This window comes from Salvelinus alpinus, chromosome 24 (genome assembly GCF_045679555.1).
Source record: "Salvelinus alpinus chromosome 24, SLU_Salpinus.1, whole genome shotgun sequence".
NCBI lineage: Eukaryota > Metazoa > Chordata > Actinopteri > Salmoniformes > Salmonidae > Salvelinus > Salvelinus alpinus.
Window position 1 is genome coordinate 45,596,026 of NC_092109.1, and position 21,384 is coordinate 45,617,409.

At 46.1% G+C, this 21,384-nt stretch overlaps 2 protein-coding genes across 2 annotated transcripts in view; one reads left to right on the forward strand and one right to left on the reverse strand.

The window, feature by feature from the left end:
• slc46a3 (solute carrier family 46 member 3) overlaps positions 1–7,022 on the forward strand; it is a 44,031-nt gene extending 37,009 nt beyond the window's left edge. Inside the window, exons 7-8 of the mRNA XM_071365005.1 lie at positions 1,542–1,698; positions 3,171–7,022. Of these exons, the coding sequence (XP_071221106.1) occupies positions 1,542–1,698; positions 3,171–3,288 (275 nt within the window). The 3' untranslated portion in view covers positions 3,289–7,022. The remainder of the gene's footprint in view (positions 1–1,541; positions 1,699–3,170) is intronic.
• A 2,287-nt stretch (positions 7,023–9,309) lies between these two features.
• Positions 9,310–21,384, reverse strand: part of stoml3b (stomatin (EPB72)-like 3b) — a 40,820-nt gene continuing 28,745 nt past the window's right edge. The window contains exons 3-7 of the mRNA XM_071365007.1: positions 20,932–21,004; positions 20,621–20,703; positions 14,122–14,325; positions 10,800–10,934; positions 9,310–10,179 (exon numbers count right to left, since the gene is read on the reverse strand). Of these exons, the coding sequence (XP_071221108.1) occupies positions 9,991–10,179; positions 10,800–10,934; positions 14,122–14,325; positions 20,621–20,703; positions 20,932–21,004 (684 nt within the window). The 3' untranslated portion in view covers positions 9,310–9,990. The remainder of the gene's footprint in view (positions 10,180–10,799; positions 10,935–14,121; positions 14,326–20,620; positions 20,704–20,931; positions 21,005–21,384) is intronic.

Sequence of the window (21,384 nt, forward strand, 5' to 3'; positions counted from 1 at the left end):
CTAGGCTACCTGCCTCCCCTCCTCTCTAACCACTAGGTTACCTGCCTCCCCTCCTCTCTGACCACTAGGCTACCTGCCTCCCCTCCTCTCTAAACACTAGGCTACCTGCCTCCCCTCCTCTCTGACCACTAGGCTACCTGCCTCCCCTCCTCTCTAACCACTAGGCTACCTGCCTCCCCTCCTCTCTAACCACTAGGCTACCTGCCGCCCCTCCACTCTAACCACTAGGCTACCTGCCTCCCCTCCTCTCTGACCACTAGGCTACCTGCCTCCCCTCCTCTCTAACCACTAGGCTACCTGCCGCCCCTCCACTCTAACCACTAGGCTACCTGCCTCCCCTCCTCTCTGACCACTAGGCTATCTGCCTCCCCTCCACTCTAACCACTAGGCTACCTGCCTCCCCTCCTCTCTGACCACTAGGCTACCTGCCTCCCCTCCTCTCTAACCACCAAGCTATCTGCCTCCCCTCCACTCTAACCACTAGGCTACCTGCCTCCCCTCCTCTCTGACCACTAGGCTATCTGCCTCCCCTCCTCTCTAACCACTAGGCTACCTGCCTCCCCTCCACTCTAACCACTAGGCTACCTGCCGCCCCTCCACTCTAACCACTAGGCTACCTGCCGCCCCTCCACTCTAACCACTAGGCTACCTGCCTCCCCTCCTCTCTGACCACTAGGCTACCTGCCTCCCCTCCTCTCTAACCACTAGGCTACCTGCCTCCCCTCCTCTCTAACCACTAGGCTACCTGCCGCCCCTCCACTCTAACCACTAGGCTACCTGCCGCCCCTCCACTCTAACCACTAGGCTACCTGCCTCCCCTCCTCTCTGACCACTAGGCTACCTGCCTCCCCTCCTCTCTAACCACTAGGCTACCTGCCTCCCCTCCTCTCTAACCACTAGGCTACCTGCCGCCCCTCCACTCTAACCACTAGGCTACCTGCCGCCCCTCCACTCTAACCACTAGGCTACCTGTCGCCCCTCCACTCTAACCACTAGGCTACCTGCTGCCCCTCCACTCTAACCACTAGGCTACCTGCCACCCCTCCACTCTAACCACTAGGCTACCTGCCACCCCTCCACTCTAACCACTAGTCTACCTGCCGCCCCTCCACTCTAACCACTAGGCTACCTGCCGCCCCTCCACTCTAACCACTAGGCTACCTGCCTCCCCTCCACTCTAACCACTAGTCTACCTGCCGCCCCTCCACTCTAACCACTAGTCTACCTGCCGCCCCTCCACTCTAACCACTAGGCTACCTGCCGCCCCCAGTACCAGAAAACCACTCAGAACAACGATAATCAAATCAAATCAAATTGTATTGGTCACATACACATGGTTAGCAGATGTTACTGCGAGGTGTAGCGCCATGCTCGTAAACTCCAGAACTGTGTGTGTGTGTGTGTGTGTGTGTGTGTGTGTGTGTGTGTGTGTGTGTGTGTGTGTGTGTGTGTGTGTGTGTGTGTGTGTGTGTGTGTGTGTGTGTGTGTGTGTGTGTGTGTGTGTGTGTGTGTGTGTGTGTGTGTGTGTGTCCTCTCGCCAGGTGCAGTGTTTGCGTGTGTAGCGTTCGTGGAGATGTTGAGTATAGGTGTTGGGATCACCGTGTTCAGCAGTACCTACGCCTCCACTGTCTCCTGGTTCCCTGGATTCAGCTTCCTGCTGGCGTCAGCCATCGCACTCATACCGGCTGTTCTGATTGGGTGAGTCAGTCAACGCAACCATTCTGATTGGATGGGTCAGTCAACACAACCATTCTGATTGGACGCGTCAGTCAACGCAACCATTCTGATTGGATGGGTCAGTCAACATAACCATACTGATTGGCTAACTCAGTCAATACAACCATTCTGATTGGCCAAGTCAGTCGACACAACCAATCTGATTGGCTAAGTCAGTCAACACAATCATTCTGATTGGATGGGTCAGTGATCACAACCTTTCTGATTGGTCTATCAGTCTGTCTGTCTGTCTGTCTGTCTGTCTGTCTGTCTGTCTGTCTGTCTGTCTGTCTGTCTGTCTGTCTGTCTGTCTCCAGGGTGGTAATGTGTCTTTCTGTCTGTCTGTCTCCAGGGTGGTAATGTGTCTGTCTGTCTGTCTGTCTGTCTGTCTGTCTGTCTGTCTGTCTGTCTGTCTGTCTGTCTGTCTGTCTGTCTGTCTCCAGGGTGGTAATGTGTCTGTCTGTCTGTCTGTCTGTCTGTCTGTCTGTCTGTCTGTCTGTCTGTCTGTCTGTCTGTCTGTCTCCAGGGTGGTAATGTGTCTGTCTGTCTGTCTGTCTGTCTGTCTCCAGGGTGGTAATCTGTCTGTCTGTCTGTCTGTCTGTCTGTCTGTCTGTCTGTCTGTCTGTCTGTCTGTCTGTCTGTCTGTCTCCAGGGTGGTAATGTGTCTGTCTGTCTGTCTCCAGGGTAGTAATGTGTCTGTCTGTCTGTCTCCAGGGTGGTAATGTGTCTGTCTGTCTGTCTCCAGGGTAGTAATGTGTCTGTCTGTCTGTCTGTCTCCATGGTAGTAATGTGTCTGTCTGTCTGTCTGTCTCCAGGGTGGTAATGTGTCTGTCTGTCTGTCTCCATGGTAGTAATGTGTCTGTCTGTCTGTCTGTCTGTCTCCAGGGTGGTAATGTGTCTGTCTGTCTGTCTGTCTGTCTGTCTGTCTGTCTGTCTGTCTGTCTGTCTCCAGGGTGGTAATGTGTCTGTCTGTCTGTCTGTCTGTCTGTCTGTCTGTCTGTCTGTCTGTCTCCAGGGTGGTAATCTGTCTGTCTGTCTGTCTGTCTGTCTGTCTGTCTCCAGGGTGGTAATGTGTCTGTCTGTCTCCAGGGTAGTAATGTGTCTGTCTGTCTGTCTGTCTCCAGGGTGGTAATGTGTCTGTCTGTCTGTCTCCAGGGTAGTAATGTGTCTGTCTGTCTCCAGGGTGGTAATGTGTCTGTCTGTCTGTCTGTCTGTCTCCATGGTAGTAATGTGTCTGTCTCTCTGTCTGTCTCCAGGGTGGTAATGTGTCTGTCTGTCTGCCTGTCTCCAGGGTGGTAATGTGTCTGTCTGTCTGTCTCCAGGGTAGTAATGTGTCTGTCTGTCTCCAGGGTGGTAATGTGTCTGTCTGTCTGTCTGTCTGTCTCCATGGTAGTAATGTGTCTGTCTGTCTGTCTCCATGGTAGTAATGTGTCTGTCTGTCTGTCTGTCTCCAGGGTGGTAATGTGTCTGCGTCTGGACAAGGATGAAGAGGCCAGTCGACTAACAGCTGATGATGATGAGGAAGAGGAGGAGACAGAGAGCTGTGGACAGTCACTACAGCTACCACCCTGAGCTACCACACTGAGCTACCACACTGAGCTACCACACTGAGCTACCACACTGAGCTACCACACTGAGCTACCACACTGAGCTACCACACTGAGCTACCACACTGAGCTACCACACTGAGCTACCACCCTGAGCTACCACCCTGAGCTACCACACTGTGTGAGCTACCATATTGTGTGAGCTACCACACTACAGCTACCACACTGAGCTACCACACTGTGTGAGCTACCATATTGTGTGAGCTACCACACTACAGCTACCACACTGAGCTACCACACTGTGTGAGCTACCATATTGTGTGAGCTACCACCCTGAGCTACCACACTGTGTGAGCTACCATATTGTGTGAGCTACCACACTACAGCTACCACACTGAGCTACCACACTGTGTGAGCTACCATATTGTGTGAGCTACCACACTACAGCTACCACACTGAGCTACCACACTGAGCTACCACACTGAGCTACCACACTGAGCTACCACACTGTGTGAGCTACCACCCTGAGCTACCACACTGAGCTACCACACTGTGTGAGCTACCACACTGAGCTACCACACTGAGCTACCACACTGAGCTACCACACTGAGCTACCACACTGAGCTACCACCCTGAGCTACCACCCTGAGCTACCACACTGTGTGAGCTACCATATTGTGTGAGCTACCACACTACAGCTACCACACTGAGCTACCACACTGTGTGAGCTACCATATTGTGTGAGCTGACCCCTTTGTAGCTTAAATTAATGATTGATGACATAAAAAAACACCCAGCGTGAAAGTGAATAAAGACCCTTCTGTGAAATATGAAGTCACTTCGACTAAAATGGCAGCTAAATGGTATATATTGTAGAATTGTAAAACAATACAGAATAATTGAGTAAACAACACTCAGTGTAATTTGAATTTTTCCACCATACAAAAGGGATAGTTCACCCAATCTAACCACTATCTAACCACTACCTGTCGCCCCTCCACTCTAACCACTAGGCTACCTGTCACCATAATGACAGACTGCACCCCACTCCCCGTTATATTCAGTAATGTATAAAATGATTAATTATTATAATTATTTGATCATTCAATTTCAATGATAAATAAATAAATGAACTCCAGTAACTAGATGTTTGCACAATTATAATACAATTCAAGTTTTAAAATTATAAATTACAATTCCATTCCAAGGATGTTTTTATCTAACCATTTTAATTCAATCACAATTCAGACAGTCTAAATTCTAACTCAATTCCAACCGAAGGATGGTTCTTGTTTGATTCCAATTCAAGATAGTCTAAATTCCAATTCAATTCCACTTTTGGAGGGTCGATTGCTGCAATTCTAATTCAATTCCAAAGTGAATTCTCCACTTCTTGCTTGAATTACAGAATTTAATTTTGAATTTTAAATCCAATTGGAATTGACCCCAACTCTGGTATCCACACCCTGGAATTTCCGAGGGTTTTTCTGCATCCCAACTGAACAGTGTGTGTGTCAATGTAAGTTGGAGTCCGACCCAACCACCATATTCGGGCTGCCAAGATGAAAACACAGAAGAAAACTGGGCAAGAGGGGGCGCATCCTTCTGAGATGAAGACGAAGAGAGAACCTGCCTCCACTTCCCTCCGTTTTATTGGCAAATGTCCAGTCACTGGAGAATAAGGAATAATACAAAATGAATAATAGGTACAGTGCATTCAGAAAGTATTCAGACCCTTTACTCAGTACTTTGTTGAAGCACCTTTGGCAACGATTACAGCCTCGAGTCTTCTTGGGTAGGAAGCTACAAGCTACGAGTTCCTCTCATTCTTCTCTGCAGATCCTCTCAAGCTCTGTCAGGTTGGATGGGGAGCGTTGCCGCACAGCTATTTTTGGTTCTCTCCAGAGATGTTCGATTGTTGTCTTGGCTGTGGGCTTAGGGTCGTTGTCCTGTTGGAAGGTGAACCTTCGACACAGTCTGAGGTCCTGAGCGTTCTGGAGCAGATTTTCATCAAGGATCTCTGTACTTTGCTCCGTTCATCTTTCCCTCGATCCTGACTAGTCTCCCAGTCCCTGCTGCTGAAAAACATCCCCACAGACTGATGCTGCCACCACCATGCTTCACCATGATGCTGCCACCACCATGCTTCACCATAGGGATGGTGCCAGGTGTCCTCCAGATGTGACGCTTGGCATTCAGGCCAAATAGTTCAATCTAGGTTTCATCAGACCAAAGAATTCTGTTTCTCATGGTCTGAGAGTCTTTAGGTGCCTTTTGGCATACTCCAAGTGTAACAGGGTTGGTTATGTTTCCACTTGCCTCTAAAGAAATGTGTATTTAATGTTCAAGCATTCTTATTGGTTAGTTCAACTCTGATGACAATAAGGTGTGTTGTGATTGGCCCTGCTTGCAGATAGGGAGAGATCGTGAATGTCAGGTCTTCCCAGTAGGAAAATGTGATGCAAGGGGTAGGTCACGTTCTGAATACTGTTTTCTATTTTACAATGTGTACAAGTTTGCTGTACGTTACTGATTTATACATGTGTGGGTATATGGTACCTGTTAGGGATTGAGGGGCTTTCTGGGATGTGCTTTGGCATATGATTGCTGTAAATAAGTGTGTTAGCTAGCATACACCAATGTCATGGTCACATAAGCCACTGCTCACAGACCTGTTAGTTTTTCTTTAAGAAGCCTTCCTGTTCTCCACTCATTACCTGTATTAACTGCACCTGTTTGAACTCGTTACCTGTATAAAAGACACCTGTCCACACACTCAATCAAACAGACTCCAACCTCTCCACAATGGCCAAGACCAGAGAGCTGTGTAAGGCCATCAGGGATAAAATTGTAGACCTGCACAAGGCTGGGATGGGCTACAGGACAATAGGCAAGCAACTTGGTGAGAAGGCAACAAGTTCAAGATGACGGTCAATCACCCTCGGTCTGGGGCTCCATGCAAGGTCTCACCTCGTGGGGCATCAATGATCATGAGGAAGGTGAGGGATCAGCCCAGAACTACACGGCAGAACCTGGTCAATGACCTGAAGAGAGCTGGGACCACAGTCTCAAAGAAAACCATTAGTAACATACTACGCCATCATTGATTAAAATCCTGCAGCGCACGCAAGGTTCCCCTGCTCAAGCCAGCGCATGTCCAGGCCCGTCTGAAGTTTGCCAATGACCATCTGGATGATCCAGAGGAGGAATGGGAGAAGGTCATGTGGTCTGATGAGACAAAAATAGAGCTTTCTTGGTCTAAACTCCACTCGCCGTGTTTGGAGGAAGAAGAAGGATGAGTACAACCCCAAGAACACCATCCCAACGGTGAAGCATGGAGGTGGAAACATCATTCTTTGGGGATGCTTGATGATTGAGGGGAGGATGGATGGGGCCATGTATCGCAAGATCTTGGCCAACAACCTCCTTCCCTCAGTAAGAGCATTGAAGATGGGTCGTGGCTGGGTCTTCAAGCATGACAACGACCCGAAACACACAGCCAGGGCAACTAAGGAGTGGCTCCGTATGAAGCATCTCAAGGTCCTGGAGTTGCCTAGCCAGTCTCCAGACCTGAACCCAATAGAAAATCTTTGGAAGGAGCTGAAAGTCCATATTGCCCAGCGACAGCCCCGAAACCTGAAGGATCTGGAGAAGGTCTGTATGGAGGAGTGGGCCAAAATCCCTGCTGCAGTGTGTGCAAACCTGGTCAAGAACTACAGGAAACGTATGATCTCTGTAATTGCAAACAAAGGTTTCTGTACCAAATATTAAGTTCTGCTTTTCTGATGTATCAAATACTTATGTCATGCAATAAAATGCAAATGAATTACTTAAAAATCATACAATGTGATTTTCTGGATTTTTGTTTTAGATTCCGTCTCTCACAGTTGAAGTGTACCTATGATAAAAATGACAGACCTCTACATGCTTTGTAAGTAGGAAAACCTGCAAAATCGGCAGTGTATCAAATACTTCTTCTCCCCACTGTATATACAGTACTAAATCCATGTATATGTATAGTGCGTATGATATTGTGTGTGTGTGTGTGTGTGTATGCGTGTGTCTGTGCCATAGTTTGTGTTGCTTCACAGTCCCCGCTGTTCCATAAGGTGTATTTTTATCTGTTTGTTAAATGTAATTTTTCTGCTTGCGTCAGTTACTTGATGTGGAATAGAGTTCCATGTAGTCATGGCTCTATGTAGTACTGTGCACCTCCCATAGTCTGTTCTGGACTTGGGGACTGTGAAGAGACCTCTGGTGGCATGTCTTGTGGGGTATGCATGGGTGTCCGAGCTGTTTGCCAGTAGTTTAGACAGACAGCTCGGTGCATTCAACTTGTCAATACCTCTCATAAATACAAGTAGTAATGAAGTCAGTCTCTCCTCCACTTTCATCCAGGAGAGATAGACATGCATATTATTAATATTAGCTCTCTGTGTACATCCAAGGGCCACCATGCTGCCCTGTTCTGAGCCAATTGCAATTTTCCTAAGTCCTTTTCTGTGGCACCTGACCACACGACTGAACAGTAGTCAAGGTGCAACAAAACTAGGGCCTGTAGGACCTGCCTTGTTGATAGTGTTGTTAAGAAGGTAGAAACTAGGGCCTGTAGGACCTGCCTTGTTGATAGTGTTGTTAAGAAGGCAGAGCATCGCTTTATTACGGACAGACTTTTACAATCTAGGGTTACTCCAAGCAGTTTAGTCATCTCAACTTGCTCAATTTCCACAATATTCATTACAAGATTTAGTTGAGGTTTAGGGTTTAGTGTGTGTTTTGTTCCAAATACAATGGTTTTAGTTTTACAAATATTTAGGGCTAATTTATTCCTTGCCACTCACTCTGAAACTATCTGCAGCTCTTTGTTAAGTGTTGCTGTCATTTCAGTCACTGTAGTAGCTGACTTGTATAGTGTTGAGTCATCCGCATACATAGAAACTCTGGCTTTACTCAAAGCCAGTGGCATGTCGTTAGTAAAAATTGAAAAAAGCAAGGGGCCTAAACAGCTGCCCTGGGGAATTCCTGATTCTAACTGGATTATATTTGAGAGGCTTCCATTAAAGAACACTCTCTGTGTTCAGTTAGACAAGTAACTCGTTATCCACATTATAGAAGGGGGTGTAAAGCCATAACACGTACGTTTTTCCAGCCGCAGACTATGATCAATAATGTCAAAACAAGACAGATAGTTCACTCAGGCCGTTTACCATTGGGGGGGTGAAATCAGCTACGTTCTGCTTAACAGAGTGGCTCTTCCATTGACACCAATACGAAAGCAGCTGGTCGGCTTCATTCACTGACTTCCAATGAACCAGAAAAAAATGATATCTCGCTTTCTCTTCCGTCTCTGGTTCAAGTACTGCTGCACTCGGTCCAGAGACCCACACATGATAATGGAGCCATAGAACCCCCCCACTGAGCTATGCAGTCTACAATCCCCGTTCTGTTCTGAGCTATGCAGTCTACAATCCCAGTTCTGTTCTGAGCTATGCAGTCTACAATCCCCGTTCTGTTCTGAGCTATGCAGTCTGCAATCCCCATTCTGTTCTGAGCTATGCAGTCTGCAATCCCCATTCTGTTCTGAACTATGCAGTCTACACTCCCAGTTCTGTTCTGAGCTATGCAGTCTACAATCCCCGTTCTGTTCTGAGCTATGCAGTCTACAATCCCCGTTCTGTTCTGAGCTATGCAGTCTACAATCCCAGTTCTGTTCTGAGCTATGCAGTCTACAATCCCAGTTCTGTTCTGAGCTATGCAGTCTACAATCCCCGTTCTGTTCTGAGCTATGCAGTCTACAATCCCAGTTCTGTTCTGAGCTATGCAGTCTACAATCCCCATTCTGTTCTGAGCTATGCAGTCTACAATCCCCGTTCTGTTCTGAGCTATGCAGTCTACAATCCCCGTTCTGTTCTGAGCTATGCAGTCTACAATCCCCGTTCTGTTCTGCCCACATAAACCTTTCTGGGATCTTATATTTCAGCTCATGAAACATGGGACCAGCCCTTTACATGTTGCGTTTATATTTTCGTTCAGTATACATGCACGATTTCTGAATTGTAATTTATTAAGGAATATCAAAATATAAAGATTGCAAAAATAACATTCAATTAAGCAATAAGGCCCGAGGGGTGTGATATACCCCTGGCGTTTGTGATATATGGTGTGATATATAGTGTGATATATGGCCAATATACCACGACTAAGGGCTGTTCTTGAGCACGACTAAACGCGGAGTGCCTGGACACAGCCCTTAGCCGTGGTATATTGTCCATATATCACAAACCTCAGAGGTGCCTTATTTCTATTATAAACTGGTTACCAACGTAATTAGAGGAGTAAAAATGTATATTTTGTCATACCCGTGATATACGGTCTGATATACCATGGCTGTCAGCCAATCAGCATTCAGGGCTTGAACCACACAGTTTATAATATCCAATAAATTATCAATATAACAGTGTATTTCAAAAATATTTTTTTAACACACTAGAAAGAAATGTAAATGGTTTTCAATTTCCACCATAACAGACAAATGAAGAGGTCTTGACCATGCAGAAATACATCCCCTAAAAGGTTACTGGGTCTAATCCTGAAATCTGAAACAATCCTCACAGAAAATAAATGAAAAGTTTTTTTTTTTTCTTCTTCAAATCACCCGAATCAACTAAACCAACTGATTGAATGTTACATTAGACAGGAGCGGTGTGTGTGGCGAGTTTTGATGACATCACTTCTTCATGAAGTGACTGATGACATCCATGGGCAGAGGGAAGATGATGGTGGAGTTCTTCTCTGCAGCGATGGTGGTGAGGGTCTGCAGGTAGCGCAGCTGGAGACCCGACGGAGACTCTGAGATCACTAGAGACGCCTCCTTCAGGGCCCGAGAGGCGTTCATCTCCCCCTCCGCTGCTATCACCTACAGAGAGGGAGACAAAGGAGTGGATTGGTACACACCTACAGAGGGAGACCACTGGGTGTGTTTGTGTGTGTGTGAGTGTGAGAGAATGTGTGAGTGTGAGAGTGTGTGAGTGTGAGAGTGAGTGTGAGAGTGAGTGTGAGTGTGAGAGTGAGTGTGAATGTGTGAGTGAGTGTGAGTGAGTGATTTTGAGTGAGTGAGTGTGAGGGTGTGTGAGTGAGTGTGAGAGTGAGTGTGAGTGTGAGAGTGAGTGTGAATGTGTGAGTGAATGTGAGTGAGTGATTTTGAGTGAGTGAGTGTGAGGGTGTGTGAGTGTGTGAGTGAGTGAGTGTGAGAGTGACTGAATGTGAGAGTGAATGAGTGAGTGTGAGAATGTGTGAGTGTGAGAATGTGTGAGTGAGTGTGAGTGTGAGTGAGTGAGTGAGTGAGTGAGTGAGTGAGTGAGTGAGTGAGTGAGTGAGTGAGTGAGTGAGTGAGTGAGTTTGAGAATGTGTGAGTGAGTGTGTGAGAGTGAGAGTGTATGAGTGTGAGTGTGTGTGTGTGTGTGTGTGTGCATGTGTGTGAGTGAGTGTGTGTGTATGGGTGTTTGAGTGAGTGTGAGTGTGTGTGTGAGTGCCCACCTTCGCCCTGGCCTCCCTGGTGGCCTCTGCCTCTGCAGCCATGGCTCTCTGCAGCTGGTGGGGCAGCTTCACGTCCTTAATCTCCACACGCTCCACCTTGATACCCCACGGGTCAGTGGCCTCGTCCAGACTGGCCTATAGAAAGACAGGATATTACAGTGACACTTTATTACACAGCCCTATTCCACCTCCTCCAGACTGGCCTATAGGAAGACAGGATATTACAGTGATACTTTATTACACAGGCCTTTTCCACCTCCTCCAGACTGGCCTATAGGAAGACAGGATATTACAGTGATACTTTATTACACAGGCCTTTTCCACCTCCTCCTAACTGGCCTATAGGAAGACAGGATATTACAGTAAATTACGTTTACCAAGGGTGACAAAAAACTCTCAACCGGTTAAATGGAGAGGCCAACCCACCTCTCCAGAAGGACATCTTGGTCAACAGTGTTGAACGCAGCACTTAAGGACAAAGAGCTGTTTGGCATCTGTGTCGGCTCTAAGATCATTTACCACTTTAACTAAGGCTGTCTCATTGCTGTGGTCAGCCCGAGAACCAGATTGGATTTCTTTTTAAATAAAGTTAGCGCTTAAAGAAATAATTTTGCTGTTTAAAGACCAATTTCTCCAGAATTTTGCTTAAGAATGAAAGGGATGGAGATTGTCAGAAATTTGCTAAGAGATGAAGAATCTTGATGACTTTTCCCCAGAAGGGGGTTACATCATAACAGGTTTTAGTGCAGTGGGGAAAGTGCCCTGTGATGACTGCTATGGGGTGTGTCATCCACACCCTCCCAAAATGGCTGCTGTGCTATTTTTCCCACTTGCATTACTTGACATAGATCAAGAAAAACTAGATGTGTAAATCTAGTAACTCCAGAACTGGCATAGTCCTTTAATGGTCCTTTAATTAACAAGAGTTTGCACTTCTTCAGATGTGCAATTAAAAACTATTTTGAAGAAGATGGTGGGGATAGGATCAAGAAGATGGTGGGGATAGGATCAAGAAGATGGTGGGGATAGGATCAAGAAGATGGTGGGGATAGGATCAAGAAGATGGTGGGGATAGGATCAAGAAGATGGTGGGGATAGGATCAAGAAGATGGTGGGGATAGGATCAAGAAGATGGTGGGGATAGGATCAAGAAGATGGTGGGGATAGGATCAAGAAGATGGTGGGGATAGGATCAAGAAGATGGTGGGGATAGGATCAAGAAGATGGTGGGGATAGGATCAAGAAGATGGTGGGGATAGGATCAAGAAGATGGTGGGGATAGGATCAAGAAGATGGTGGGGATAGGATCAAGAAGATGGTGGGGATAGGATCAAGAAGATGGTGGGGATAGGATCAAGAAGATGGTGGGGATAGGATCAAGAAGATGGTGGGGATAGGATCAAGAAGATGGTGGGGATAGGATCAAGAAGATGGTGGGGATAGGATCAAGAAGATGGTGGGGATAGGATCAAGAAGATGGTGGGGATAGGATCAAGAAGATGGTGGGGATAGGATCAAGAAGATGGTGGGGATAGGATCAAGAAGATGGTGGGGATAGGATCAAGAAGATGGTGGGGATAGGATCAAGAAGATGGTGGGGATAGGATCAAGAAGATGGTGGGGATAGGATCAAGAAGATGGTGGGGATAGGATCAAGAAGATGGTGGGGATAGGATCAAGAAGATGGTGGGGATAGGATCAAGAAGGCAGGTAGAAGGCGTACGTTGTGATGTCACTTTCCTGAGCAGGTCTGTGTCAACCAGGGAAAATAAAATCCACAGTGGCTTTGCGTTGTAGGCTACGGCTCATCAAACCTCTCATCAGGTCTTCACTGATACCCAGCCTAACGTTGCTTATCTTATCGCTGAAATATGCGTCAAACTCATCATATTTAGATGTTCACATTGGTTTGCGAGGGGGGCCAGGATTTATCAGGCCATCAATGGTTGTGAAGAGCACTGTCTAATTATTCTGATTAACAGTGATCAAGTTCGTAGAATGAGGCCGTCTGGCTTTTCTAATGGCCTTGTTATATACGCCAGGTCGATCTCTCAGAATATAATAATGGACCTGCAATTTTGACTTTCTACACTTCAGTCAGACAGGACCCCAGCCAGGTTTGTGGTTCACCTCATAGTCAGACAGGACCTCAGTCAGGTTCGTGGTTCACCTCATAGTCAGACAGGACCTCAGTCAGGTTCTTGGTTCACCTCATAGTCAGACAGGACCTCAGTCAGGTTCTTGGTTCACCTCATAGTCAGACAGGACCTCAGTCAGGTTATTGGTTCACCTCATAGTCAGACAGGACCTCAGTCAGGTTCGTGGTTCACCTCATAGTCAGACAGGACCTCAGTCAGGTTCGTGGTTCACCTCATAGTCAGACAGGACCCCAGCCAGGTTCGTGGTTCACCTCATAGTCAGACAGGACCTCAGTCAGGTTCTTGGTTCACCTCATAGTCAGACAGGACCCCAGCCAGGTTCGTGGTTCACCTCATAGTCAGACAGGACCTCAGTCAGGTTCTTGGTTCACCTCATAGTCAGACAGGACCTCAGTCAGGTTCGTGGTTCACCTCATAGTCAGACAGGACCTCAGTCAGGTTCTTGGTTCACCTCATAGTCAGACAGGACCTCAGTCAGGTTATTGGTTCACCTCATAGTCAGACAGGACCTCAGTCAGGTTCGTGGTTCACCTCATAGTCAGACAGGACCCCAGCCAGGTTCGTGGTTCACCTCATAGTCAGACAGGACCTCAGTCAGGTTCTTGGTTCACCTCATAGTCAGACAGGACCTCAGTTAGGTTCCTGGTTCACCTCATTGTCAGACAGGACCTCAGTTAGGTTCCTGGTTCACCTCATTGTCAGACAGGACCTCAGTCAGGTTCTTGGTTCTAGGGTTCTACGGTGGTAGGTTCTAGGTACGGGGGCCCTAAGCGAGATTTGGTTCACGGCGGAGAGAAATGTTGCTGTTTTTTTAAGTTAATTTCCGGCATTTCTACACATTTTGCCATGGGGCTGGAAGTCAGGGCCACTGGGCACATGCCCTGCATGCTTATTGATGATTACTACAAGTTTAGATAGCATGGCTAGACTAACTACCAATAGAACAATTAACATGGCTAATTGTCAGGTAATTGAATGACTGACATAACAAGAAAAACTGCTGATACACAAACAAATGTAGAAATTGAGATCCCGACTGAGTTGACAAAAACATTTTTTAAAACATATTTTTTAGGGGTCGGGGCCCCCTTGCGGCAGTGGGTCCTAAGCAACCACTTATGTCACTTATGCCTGGAGCCGGCCCTGGTTTTAGGTTTCTGTACCTGCATACTGTGTGAGATGCCCTCGCGGTCTGATAACAGCTCCGCCAAGTTCTTGGTTCCCAGGACGTTCCTCAGGGTGGTCTGGGCCAGGAGACGGGTGGAGAAGTCTGCGTTGGACACTTTGGCCACCGAGGAGATGGGGTCGCTCACCCGGAAGTAGACCACCCCATCAACACACACTGTCACAGAGTCCTTAGTCAGGATCTACAACACACAAACACCCCCAGAGAGAGAGAGAGAGAGAGAGAGAAAGAGAGAGAGAGAGAGAGAGAGAGAGAGAGAGAGAGAGAGAGAGAGAGAGAGAGAGAGAGAGAGAGAGAGAGAGAGAGAGAGAGAGATAAAGAGACCTCAGTGATGCTCTTAACATCAAGACTGATGAATGTTATTATATAAAGATAAGATATGCAGTATCAGTCAAAATTTTACACACACTCTTTATTTTTATTATTTTCTACATTGTACAATAATACTGAAGACATCAACACTATGAAATAACACATATGGAATCATTTAGTAACCAAAAACAAATACAAATATATTTTATACTTTAGATTCTTCAAAGTAGTCACCCTTTGCCTTGATGACAGCTTTGCACACTCTTGGCATTCTCTCAACCAGCTTCACCTGGAATGCTTTTCCAACAGTCTTGAAGGAGTTCCCACATATGCTGAGCACTTGGTGGCTGCTTTTCCTTCACTCTGTGGGCCAACTCATCCCAAAACCTCTCAACGGGTTGAGGTCGGGTGATAGTCAATCACAACATTCTTATTGGCAGACTCAAATGCCTTGGTTTCTCAAATGATTGCCTCGCCTGGTTCACCAACTACTTCTCAGACAGAGTTCAGTGTGTCAAATCGGAGGGCCTGTTGTCCGGACCTCTGGCAGTCTCTATGGGGGTGCCACAGGGTTTAGTTCTCGGGCCGACTCTTTTCTCTGTATACATCAATGATGTCGCTCTTGCTGCTGGTGATTCTCTGATCCACCTCTACGCAGACGACACCATTCGGTATAATCTGGCCCTTCTTTGGACACTGTGTTAACTAACCTCCAGATGAGCTTCAATGCCATACAACTCTCCTTCCGTGGCCTCCAACTGCTCTTAAATGCAAGTAAAACTAAATGCATGCTCTTCAACTGATCGCTGCCAACACCTGCCCGCCCGACTAGCATCACTACTCTGGACGGTTCTGACTTAGAATATGTGGACAACTACAAATACCTTGGTGTCTGGTTAGACTATAAACTCTCCTTCCAGACTCACATCAAACATCTCCAATCCAAAATTAAATCTAGAATCGGCTTCCTATTTCGCAACAAAGCATCCTTCACTCATGCTGCCAAACATACCCTCGTAAAACTGACCATCCTACCGATCCTCGACTTCAACGATGTCATTTAAAAAAAGCCTCCAACACTCTACTCAACAAATTGGATGCAGTCTATCACAGTGCCATCCGTTTTGTCACCAAAGCCCCATATACTACCCACGACTGCGACCTGTACGTCACCCTCAAAGCCAATTCTTCCTTCGGGTGCCTCTCCTTCCAGTTCTCTGATGCCAATGACTGGAACAAACTACAAAACTCTCTGAAGCTGGAGACTCATATCTCCCTCACTAGCTTTAAGCACCAGCTGTCAGAGCAGCTCACAGATCACTGCACCTGTACATAGCCCATCTGTAAACAGCCCATCGAACTACCTCATCCCCATACTGTATTTATGTATTGATCTTATTGATTTTATCTTGCTCCTTTGCACCCCAGTATCTCTACTTGCACATTCATCTTCTGCACATTCTCCCATTCCAGTGTTTAATTGCTATATTGTAGTTACTTCGCCACCATGGCCTATTTATTGCCTTACCTCTCTTATCCTACCTCATTTGCACACACTGTATATAGACTTTTTTTCTACTGTATTATTGACTGTATGTTTGTTTATTCCATGTGTAACTCTGTGTTGTTGTATGTGTCGAACTGCTTTGCTTGATCTTGGCCAGGTCGCAGTTGTAAATGAGAACTTGTTCTCAACTAGCCTACCTGGTTAACTAGCCTACCTGGTTAACTAGCCTACCTGGTTAACTCGCCTACCTGGTTAACCAGCCTACCTGGTTAACTAGCCTACCTGGTTAAATAAAGGTTAAATAAAAAATGTATAAAAAATTGTGGAGGCCAGGTCATCTGATGCAGCACTCCATCATTCTCCTTCTTGGACAAATAACCCTTACACAGTTTGAAGGTGTGTTGGGTCATTGTCCTGTTGAAAAACAAATGATAGTCCCACTAAGAGCAAACCAGATGGGATGGCGTATCGCTGCAGAATGCTGTGGTAGCCATGCTGGTTAAGTGTGCCTTGAATTCTAAATAAATCACAGACAATGTCACCAGCAAAGCAACCCCACACCATCACACCTCCGCCTCCATGCTTCACGGTGGGAACCACACATTCGGAGATCATTCATTCACCTACTCTGCGTTTCACAAAAAAAACGCTGGCTAGAACCAAAAATCTCACCAAGACACATCGGTTGGAATCAGAAATCTCTAATTAGGACTCATCAGACCAAAGGACAGATTTCCTTTGCTCTAATGTCAATTGCTTGTGTTTCTTGGCCCAAGCAAGTCTCTTATTATTATTGGTGTCCTTTAGTAGTGGTTTCTTTGCAGCAATTCGACCTCTGAACAGTTGATGTTGAGATGTGTCTGTTACTTGAAGTCTGTGAAGCATTTATTTTGGCTGCAATTTCTGAGGCTGGTAACTAATGAACTTATCCTCTGCAGCAGAGGTAACTCTGGGTCTTCCTTTCCTGTGGCGGTCCTCATGAGAGCCAGTTTCATCATAGCACTTCATGGTTTTTGCGACTGCACTTGAAGACACTTTAAAAGTTCTTGAAATGTTCCATATTGACTGACCTTCATGTCTTAAAGTAATGATGGACTGTCGTTTCTCTTTGCTTATTTGAGCTGTTCTTGCCATAATATGGACTTGGTCTTTTACCAAATAGGGCTATCTTCTGTATACCACCCCTACCTTGTCACAACACAACTGATTGGCTCAAACGCATTTTAAGGTGGAAAGAAATTCCACAAATTAACTTTTAACAAGACACACCTGTTAATTGAAATGCATTCCAGGTGACTGCCTCACGAATCTGTTTGAGAGAATGCCAAGATTGTGAAAAGCAGTCCACAAGGCAAAGGATGGCTACTTTGAAGAATCTCAAATATAAAATATTTTTTGATTTGTTTACCACTTTTTTGGTTAATACATGAATCCATATGTGTTATTTTATAGTTTTGATGTCTTCACTATTATTCTACAATGTAGAAAATAGTAAAAATGAAAGAAAAACCCTTGAATGAGTAGGTGTGTCCAAACTTTTGACTGGTACTGTACATTAAAAGATGTATATAACAGTTTATTTAATGGGTGTCCTTCCTGGTTAGTTTATGTCCTACCTCTTGATTTATATGACAGTTTATTTAATGGGTGTCCTTCCTGGTTATTATAGGTCCTACCTCCTGATATATATGACAGTTCATTTAATGGGTGTCCTTCCTGGTTAGTTTATGTCCTACCTCCTGATTTATATGACAGTTTATTTAATGGGTGTCCTTCCTGGTTAGTTTATGTCCTACCTCTTGATTTATATGACAGTTTATTTAATCGGTGTCCTTCCTGGTTAGTTTATGTCCTACCTCCTGATTTATATAACAGTTTATTTAATGGGTGTCCTTCCTGGTTAGTTTATGTCCTACCTCCTGATTTATATGACAGTTTATTTAATCGGTGTCCTTCCTGGTTAGTTTATGTCCTACCTCCTGATTTATATAACAGTTTATTTAATGGGTGTCCTTCCTGGTTAGTTTATCAAATCAAATCAAATCAAATCAAATTTTATTAGTCACATACACATGGTTAGCAGATGTTAATGCGAGTGTAGCGAAATGCTTGTGCTTCTAGTTCCGACAATGCAGTAATAACCAACAGTAATCTAACCTAACAATTCCACACTACTACCTTACACACACACACAAGTGTAAAGGGATAAAGAATATGTACATAAAGATATATGAATGAGTGGTGGTACAGAACGGCATGGCAGATGCAGTAGATGGTATAGAGTACGGTATATACGTATGAGATGAGTACTGTAGGGTATGTAAACATAAAGTGGCATAGTTTAAAGTGGCTAGTGGTACATGTATTGCATAAAGATGGCAAGATGCAGTAGATGATATAGAGTACAGTATATATACATAAGAGATGGGTAATGTAGGGTATGTAAACATTGTATTAAGTGGCATTGCTTAAAGTGGCTAGTGGTACATTTTTACATAATTTCCATCAATTCCCATTTTTAAAGTGGCTGGAGTTGAGTCAGTATGTTGGCAGCGGCCGCTAAATGTTAGTGGTGGCTGTTTAACAGTCTGATGGCCTTGAGATAGAAGCTGTTTTTCAGTCTCTCGGTCCCTGCTTTGATGCACCTGTACTGACCTCGCCTTCTGGATGATAGCGGGGTGAACAGGCAGTGGCTTGGGTGGTTGTTGTCCTTGATGATCTTTATGGCCTTCCTGTGACATCGGGTGGTGTAGGTGTCCTGGAGGGCAGGTAGTTTGCCCCTGGTGATGCGTTCTGCAGACCTCACTACCCTCTGGAGAGCCTTACGGTTGTGGGCGGAGCAGTTGCCGTACCAGGCGGTGATACAGCCCGACAGGATGCTCTCGATTGTGCATCTGTAGAAGTTTGTGAGTGCTTTTGGTGACAAGCCGAATTTCTTCAGCCTCCTGAGGTTGAAGAGGCGCTGCTGCGCCTTCTTCACAACGCTGTCTGTGTGGGTGGACCAATTCAGTTTGTCCGTGATGTGTACACCGAGGAACTTAAAACTTTCCACCTTCTCCACTACTGACCCGTCGATGTGGATAGGGGGGTGCTCCCTCTGCTGTTTCCTGAAGTCCACAATCATCTCCTTTGTTTTGTTGACGTTGAGTATGAGGTTATTTTCCTGACACCACACTCCGAGGGCCCTCACCTCCTCCCTGTAGGCCGTCTCGTCGTTGTTGGTGATCAAGCCTACCACTGTAGTGTCATCCGCAAACTTGATGATTGAGTTGGAGGCGTGCATGGCCACGCAGTCGTGGGTGAACAGGGAGTACAGGAGAGGGCTCAGAACGCACCCTTGTGGGGCCCCAGTGTTGAGGATCAGCGGGGTGGAGATGTTGTTACCTACCCTCACCACCTGGGGGCGGCCCGTCAGGAAGTCCAGGACCCAGTTGCACAGGGCGGGGTCGAGACCCAGGGTCTCGAGCTTGATGACGAGTTTGGAGGGTACTATGGTGTTAAATGCTGAGCTGTAATCGATGAACAGCATTCTCACATGGGTATTCCTCTTGTCCAGATGGGTTAGGGCAGTGTGCAGTGTGGTTGCGATTGCGTCGTCTGTGGACCTATTGGGTCGGTAAGCAAATTGGAGTGGGTCTAGGGTGTCCGGTAGGGTGGAGGTGATATGGTCCTTGACTAGTCTCTCAAAGCACTTCATGATGACGGAAGTGAGTGCTACGGGGCGATAGTCATTTAGTTCAGTTACCTTAGCTTTCTTGGGAACAGGAACAATGGTGGCCCTCTTGAAGCATGTGGGAACAGCAGACTGGGATAAGGATTGATTGAATATGTCCGTAAACACACCAGCCAGCTGGTCTGCGCATGCTCTGAGGACGCGGCTGGGAATGCCGTCTGGGCCTGCAGCCTTGCGAGGGTTAACACGTTTAAATGTTTTACTCACCTCGGCTGCAGTGAAGGAGAGCCCGCAGGTTTTGGTAGGGGGCCGTGTCAGTGGCACTGTATTGTCCTCAAAGCGGGCAAAAAAGTTGTTTAGCCTGTCTGGGAGCAAGACATCCTGGTCCTCGACGGGGCTGGTTTTCTTTTTGTAATCCGTGATTGACTGTAGACCCTGCCACATACCTCTTGTGTCTGAGCTGTTGAATTTCGACTCGATTTTGTCTCTGTACTGAGACTTAGCCTGTTTGATTGCCTTGCGGAGAGAATAGCTACACTGTTTGTATTCGGTCATGTTTCCGGTCACCTTGCCCTGGTTAAAAGCAGTGGTTCGCGCTTTCAGTTTCACGCGAATGCTGCCGTCAATCCACGGTTTCTGGTTTGGGAATGTTTTTATCGTTGCTGTGGGTACGACATCGTCAATGCACTTCCTAATGAACTCGCTCACCGAATCAGCATATTCGTCAATATTGTTGTTGGACGCGATGCGGAACATATTCCAATCCGCGTGATCGAAGCAGTCTTGAAGCTGTTTATGTCCTACCTCCTGATTTATATAACAGTTTATTTAATGGGTGTCCTTCCTGGTTAGTTTATGTCCTACCTCCTGATTTATATAACAGTTTATTTAATGGGTGTCCTTCCTGGTTAGTTTATGTCCTACCTCTTGATTTATATGATAGTTTATTTAATGGGTGTCCTTCCTGGTTACTATAGGTCCTACCTCTTGTGGAGGGATGTCGAATGACACGGTTCTCAGGTCCACTTTCACGAAGGAGTCTGTGCATGGCAGAACGAAAAAGATACCTGGAAGAGGGAGAGTTTATTTCTTTACATATATGTAGATTGAATATTCGCGCGCGCGCGCGCACACACACACACACACACACACACACACACACACACACACACACACACACACACACACACACACACACACACACACACACACACACACACACACACACACACACACACACACACACACACACACACACACACACACACACACACACACACAGACTGGTCTTTTACCTGGTCCCTTAGCCTTCCGGTCTGTAATACGGCCCAGCCTGAAGATGACAGCACGTTCATACTCCTGAACTATCTAGAACATAACACACACACACACAACACAACACACACACATACACAAAACAAAAAGTTAAATATAGAACATATCTTGGTAGATTTTAGTTAGAGGTTCTATAGTTCAGTAGTTCTGTAGTTCTGTAGTTCAGTAGTTCTGTAGTCCTGTAGTTCAGTAGTTCTGTAGTTCTGTAGTTCTGTAGTCCTGTAGTTCTGTAGTCCTGTAGTCCTGTAGTTCAGTAGTTCAGTAGTTCTGTAGTCCTGTAGTTCAGTAGTCCTCTAGTTCTGTAGTTCAGTAGTTCTGTAGTTCTGTAGTTCAGTAGTTCTGTAGTTCTGTAGTTCTATAGTTCTGTAGTTCTCTAGTTCTGTAGGTCTGTAGTTCAGTAGTTCTGTAGTTCA